This window comes from Phragmites australis, chromosome 14 (genome assembly GCF_958298935.1).
Source record: "Phragmites australis chromosome 14, lpPhrAust1.1, whole genome shotgun sequence".
NCBI classification, from domain to species: Eukaryota; Viridiplantae; Streptophyta; class Magnoliopsida; order Poales; family Poaceae; genus Phragmites; species Phragmites australis.
Window position 1 is genome coordinate 27,625,254 of NC_084934.1, and position 6,960 is coordinate 27,632,213.

The 6,960-nt window shown below is 46.2% G+C and overlaps 1 protein-coding gene across 1 annotated transcript; it reads left to right on the forward strand.

The window, feature by feature from the left end:
- The first annotated feature begins 1,538 nt into the window (after window positions 1–1,538).
- On the forward strand, window positions 1,539–5,446 carry LOC133890939 (trehalose 6-phosphate phosphatase RA3-like). The gene is made up of 11 exons (XM_062331586.1): window positions 1,539–1,910; window positions 2,040–2,180; window positions 2,340–2,411; window positions 2,960–3,056; window positions 3,211–3,260; window positions 3,427–3,528; window positions 3,670–3,747; window positions 4,366–4,435; window positions 4,548–4,618; window positions 4,815–4,907; window positions 5,166–5,446. The coding sequence occupies exons 1-11, from the start codon at window positions 1,671–1,673 to the stop codon at window positions 5,220–5,222; spliced, it is 1,071 nt and encodes a 356-aa protein (XP_062187570.1). The 5' UTR covers window positions 1,539–1,670; the 3' UTR covers window positions 5,223–5,446.
- Window positions 5,447–6,960: the final 1,514 nt, after the last annotated feature.

Genomic DNA, 6,960 nt, shown 5'->3' on the forward strand with positions numbered 1-6,960 from the left:
ATCTCCCCCAATCATCCTACCAAGATCTCATCGATGTTATATAGAGGTAAAAAAAATCTTTATACATAAAATTCTTATAAATTATTTATGAACTAATAATAACTTATTGCATTCGAATATGACCTACAAGTGGTATGTACTGAAAGGGAAAATACATGATACGGTCATACATACTTTCTGGTAATAATGCACCTCTAATGCTTGTATCTTATGACGAAGAGTCTTATTGAACAAACGAATGTGTTGTATTTTTTTAAGTGCCACAAACAAGGTTTAGACATCGTTATGTGTGGATACTATGTTTGTCAGTTTCTTAGGTTATATGGGAGGTACACAACAAACCCTGAGAATGTAAGTCATCAGTGCGCTTGTACATTTTTATTTGGTTTTGTTTCCATTATCAGTAGTATTTTAGCTCTTTTAGTTGTGTTTTTATTTTAGACATAGATGATCGAATGTACCCACCCCTCGGTCAAAGACGAAGATATCTAAAACATCCAACGTAACACGTGTCGGTTTATCATACACGAAGTCATTCACAAGAGTGGTAGGTTCTTTGACCTCAGAGGTGAATTGACTAGCCATCCGAGGCTTTATGAGTGGGTCATGAAATAATATTTATGTTAAATATTTGACTTGTGATGTAAAAATATTGTACTTGTGAGTATTATTATATTTGTTTTAAATATTAGATTTATGTTGATTCAAATGTTGTTTAAATCTATCTTAAAAATATGTTAAAATCTGGAGGTGATAAAATATATGCTCATTATTAATTTTTGAATAAAATACATAGCACATGCGGGTTCTTATGTCACCCGTATATAGAAATCTATCTATCTACATGAGGATGCAAAAGGGATCGTCTGTGGATATAGATTTTCACAAATAGTCTCTTTTGCATCTATAAAAAATCGTCCAGTTCTATAGGTCTTCAATTACAAGTAGGTGTGCTAAACACATATGAAAACAGGTTACTAACCATCTCTGAAAATAGTTTTTTTATATGACAACAATCAATTTGTGCAACATATATGATATGCCCGAGCACTACAGTATTTTTATAGGTTTAATATATTAATCTTTTAGTTAAATCCACCGTTAAGTTTTTGGTAATCATTACTATTAAGAGAGAAAAAGTTTCATAGTTAACACTAACCAACTAAAAAATTAACTTATAAGAAACATGACATTTGTCATCGCAGATGTAAAACACCAATACAATGAGCAACCGATAAAATTACATCGCGTATTTAACATACATTACGTGTAGTCGTGTCGGTATATAAAGATAGACGTAAGAGATACCTTCCATACATGTAATCATGTCGGTATGTATAAGACAGATGTAGGGGTAGCTGTGATTCCTACGTCAGAATCTACTAACTAAAACTAAACAATCTGAAAGCAAGGGCGGGGGGATCCAGCAGCCGAAGCAACAAACCTCCCATCAAAGAAGAACCCTGCAGGTGGGGTGCCCCTCCCCTGCCTATATATACCCATACCCCACCGCCCCAATAGGCCAAAGACCACACCAGTCCAAGCCTGCGCTTGAAACCATCGCAATCGCAGCGCAAAGCTTCCTCCTCCCCCTGTAGCCCGCAACCTCCTGTTCCAGAGCAGTAGCTCCGCCTCGTCGGCTGTTAGATTTTGATCCCGCTGCCCGAGCCATGACGAAGCACGCTGCCTTCGCCGCCGCAGACGCGGTCACCGCCGTAGCGGCTCCGGCGCCGGCGGGGCGGCATTTCTCATTGTTCCCGCCGCCGAGGGGCGCGCGCGACTGCAAGAAGAACGCCGCCGTCCACATGGACCTCGCCGCCGCCGGCGTCGTCATGGGCGGCTCCTGGAACGACTCCATGAAGGCCTCCTCGCCGCGCCACGCCGCCGACGCGGAGCACGGCGACTGGATGGTACGTACCCCGGGCAACGCCAGCTGTTCGAACGCGTACTCCATGGCCTCCCTCTGTGTCGGCCGATTCGAGGCCTTACGCCGAGATCGATCCGCGCCTCACTTGTTCCTTGGTCTCGATCGTCCGCAGGAGAAGCACCCGTCGGCATTGACTTGGTTCGAGTCGGTCCTCGCCGCGGCGAAGGGGAAGCAGATCGTGATGTTCCTAGATTACGACGGTACCCTGTCGCCGATCGTGGAGGACCCCGACTGCGCCGTCATGTCCGAGGAGGTCAGCAATTCTTTCTCCCCCTTTCTTCTGCGTGTAAAAAGATTTCCTTTTCTGAAGTCTCTCTCGCCTCTCGAAACAGAGCATGCTCTGCTCCCTCGCACGGGGCCCTGCTCTAACTGTGTTTAAACTAATCCTCGCCGTGATTTCTTTTTACCTCAGATGAGAGATGCGGTGAGAGGTGTCGCCGAGCACTTCCCCACCGCGATCGTGAGCGGAAGGTGCAGAGACAAGGTACTCCATGCCACCACCTTCTCTTTCTTTGCTGCTAGTCGCAACTACTCCAACAACCTTTTGACCTTTCCACGATGTAAAAGAAAAAGAATGTTTTGTTCTCTTGTGGGGGGCCGGCCTCGCATGAACTCCTCCCGACTACACACCACTGTAAAAAGAGTCTTGGAGGTTTCCTTTTGTACTGATGTCCAGCGAGATTTTGTTTTCACGCGTCAGCGTCATGCACGGCACCACCGCGTGCACACGCACGGCATGGCGCCTGCCTGCATGCGGCTGCGAACCTAGACGCGCAGGGCAGGCCATAGGAGGCACCGAGGCAGCCGTGCCTGCCGATGAGTCCGGCAGACAGACGGCATGCACGGCCCCTTTTTTCCTGCCTTTTTTTTTCTCTCACTTGCATACTTTGGTTGCCGCCTTCTTTTTCTTCCTTCCCTCTCTGCCTTTCTTCTTCCTTTCCTATCTGCATGCATTTTCCTTTGTTTCCTAGTAGTGGAGTGAGGAAGTGACGACTGTTGTATTTATGGCCATGGCCTTGGCGCAATATCTAGGTGTTCAACTTTGTGAAACTGGCCGAGCTGTACTACGCCGGGAGCCACGGCATGGACATCAAGGGACCCATCGCGCAGTCCAAACACGTCCAGGCAAGTGTTAGTCCCCATCTCTCTCTCTCTCTCTCTCTCTCTCTCTCTCTCATGAAAGAGATTGTCCACGTAAGCATGTCTGTGACTTTGGTACACGTATCGATCGTGGTCGATCGGATTAGTTTAGTGATCTCTTGATGATTTGGTCACGCAGGCAGAAGCAGTTCATTACCAAGCGGCGAGCGAGTTCCTGCCGGTCATCGAGCAGGTATGATAAGCGATCGACCGACCGCTCGTCGTCTTCAATTCCTCGAAACTTTCCGCCATGCATGGCCCTTGTTCTTTGTTGCACCATCGATCACATGTCTCAAACACAAGCAGAAAAATCTGACGGCACGCGTGTACCATCGTGCCCTGCGATTTCGATCCTGCAGGTTTACCGCACGCTGACGGCCAAGATGGAGTCGATCCCCGGCGCCAAGGTGGAGAACAACAAGTACTGCCTCTCCGTCCATTTCCGCTGCGTCCAGGAGGAGGTGAGAACTAACGATCTCGGAGGATTAATTTGGCAGTATATATACGGAGCCAAGTTAATTTCTGTGGTCTATTTATTTACATGCTTCGATTCATTAGTAGTAATTACCATTGCTTTTTGTTAATTACACCAACTTCGCCAGGAATGGGATGCCGTCGACGAGCAAGTCAGGTCGGTGCTGAAGGAGTACCCGGACCTCAAGCTCACTCATGGCAGAAAGGTGAGCATCATATCTCGTCGTGTCAAATATTCCATTGCTGATGGGTTGGTCCGGTTACTAGTTACTCATGTAAGACGTATTTTGTTTAAAAAAACAAATTTAATAAGTTTTGACTGATAATTAGTCAAATTATATGTATGTTTAGTTTACAAACTTTATTTCAATAGATTTATATTTCAAAGTATTTTTGATATAATAATGATTTTATAACAATTGACAATATATTATAAAAAAATTAACAGTCAAAGTTTATTTTTATGATTTTTTCAAAAACAAAATAGGCTTTACAATATTGAGTGGAGCGACTACTAAGCATGCCATTGAATAGAAAATAATTGTACTAGTAGCTCTAGTACTACAAGTTTAGGTAATTTAGGTGTCCTAGTACTAAGCATGCCATTATTGAACGGAGGGAGTACTAACTTCTAAGCACGTCCTTACAAGAACCATGTCACGTAATTTAGGTGCCCTAGCACTACAAGTTGGGCTGGACTACAGAACTAGCTACGTGGTCGATCGGTGGCCTAGCCTAGCCTTGTCCTGTTCTGCTATCCATGTCACGTACGTGCATGGACAAGGGCAATGATGGTAATGCGCATTTGGTCTCATGCATGGCAGGTCTTGGAGATTCGCCCGTCCATCAAGTGGGACAAGGGCGAGGCACTTGCGTTCTTGCTCGAGTCTCTTGGTGAGTAGTAGCACTGCAAAACTAACTCGGCACTAATCTAAACCCTACTAGTCCATTGTGTAATCAATTAAATACTTACAAAGTGCAAAACACACACACTAATCTTCTGAAGGCTACACGGGGCGTAATGACGTCTTCCCGATATACATTGGAGATGATCGCACCGACGAGGACGCCTTCAAGGTATTTCTACTTACAGTACTGATCCATATAATGCTAGACACAATTCACTTTCTTACTGACACTTAATTTTCACTGATTAAAACTACCTGGCTAGCTAGTGTTAGAAAGAAGCTTGCGTCTAGTTCTAGTACCAGCACTATATGTGGTAGTGACGCTTTGAACTCTGTTGTCGGTCGACATGCGATCGATCCAATAGGTTCTGCGCAACATGGGGCAGGGCGTGGGGATCCTGGTGTCCAAGTTTCCAAAGGAGACGGCTGCATCCTACTCGCTGCGTGATCCTGCCGAGGTAAGAAGAATAGAATCTACTCGCTTTCGCCCTGCAGAAGTGCTAGCTAGGAGATCTTCCATTGTCCAAGCTCGACAATGATCCTAAAGTGACCGACCGCACAAGTGCTAGCTAGGAGATCTTCCATCAACTTGCATTGCATGCTCCGAGATTAAAAGTTCGATCGATCGCCGTCGCTTTTCGATTTTTCTTTCTGTTGAAGGCTCGACATTTGTTGGTAACTTGGATTGATGGATCCTTGTGCTTTGTGATATGTAGGTCAAGGAGTTCCTTCGCAAGCTGGTGAAGTCCAAGTGCGGAGCGCCTAAGATCTAGTGGATGTTGTAACTAGCTACTCGAGCTCAGACATGGATGGCGAGCAAGAAGTGTCGTCTCTTTTGCTGTTTCTTTTTGTTCTATTATGCCATAGTCTAGAACAATGCATGCATGGTCGATATACAAGACCGTCGAGAAACCAAGATAGGCCTTGTCTTCGAAGGTCCCTATTAATGTATCCTTCTGGCAAGGTCTTGTAATTAGCCTTTGCTGTGACAGAGAATGGCAGGGGAAGAATAAAAGAAGCATCTTTTGCTTGCTCTAGTTTTCTCATACATGAACTACTATCATCGATCGATTCATAGTCTGTTTCAAGGCTTCTGCAATCTCTCTCTCTCTCTCTCTCTCTCTCTCTCTCTCTCTCTCTCTCTCTCTCTCTCTCTCTCTCTTCAGTGGGGACACTTGATCGCAATTACTTTGGTTGGTGGAAACTAGAAACCGGAACCGGCCGGCGTGGAAGGAACCGAAAGAACACACTGCACACAGTGCACGCAGCTAGCGCATCTGGCTCCCGCAGTTGGACTGGACCAGTGGTTTGTAAATGCAACATGCACCTGTCAGATGCGGAAGCAGACCGGTGCCCGGCTGGTACGACCAAGTCTGAATCTTCAGATGCTGCACGTAGATTGAAGTTTCTAATAATGGCTCTCCCCACATTAAATCATACCAAATCCGTGCTCGCAGACAGCAACTGCCAGGAGAGAGACGACGGCAGGACAGGAGTAGCCAAGTAGCAGCTACTGCTTCAAAGTGTTCATGGCTTCCCAAACGAGTCGGCATCATCAATGGTATGGTGCCAAAAAGATTTGAGAGCGTGCATGCAGTAGGCGGCCGGGCCGGTTCTTGGATAGCTGTGCTACTGTTTGACAGCACCGGGTGGGTGAAAACGGCAAGGATCCACATGGCCTTCAGTTAGGGATGGCAATTAGGTCATGTAGTGTTCATTCATACCCCCGGTTTTTTAAGCTGCTCGTGGATATACCCACGAATACTACTATAAAACTGATCAAAAGTAGCGATACATCAGTGCCGGTTGTACAAGAACTACCACTGAAGATGTATCAGTACCGGTTGTTAACCTCCCGCGCCCGAACAGTGATGGAGCCGCAAAAAATGACACTCATAGTCCATATCAGTGTCGATTCGTGTTACAAACCGACACTAATACATCAGTGCCGGTTTGTAACACGAACCGGCACTGATACTGACTATCAGTGCCGATTCTAGTTACAACCGGCATTGGTAGTTCATTTGAACCCAAAATTTTGATCCATTCTAATTTTGTCTCGACCATATATCCAGCTGCAACTATCAGTGCCAGTTGTAGTCAACCGGCACTGATAGCCTATAGACCCGAAATTTTGTTCCAATTTAATTTTAGGAACTACAAGTTCGGCTCCAGATATTTTCTCGATCGGCTTTCTCTCTCGCGCAGTCTCTCTCTCGTACTTGTGTGAGGCTGCCTGCTTCCCCGTGAGCTAGCTGCGGCTGCTGCTCTCTCTCTCGTACTTATGTGTGTGCTCCGCTGAGCTGCACGCTTCCCCATGAGCTAGCTGTGGCTGCTCCTCTCTGCGCAGCGTAGCTCTCCTGGCCTCTCGCGTCACTCCGCTTGCTGGTAACTGGTGAGTGGTGAGCCTCTAGCCTCCTCCCATCCTCCATTGCTTGGTTGCTTCTTCACCTCTTCTTCTTGCTCCCATCTCTCTCCATATGCAGCAGCCCACAGAGCAGATGAAGGGGA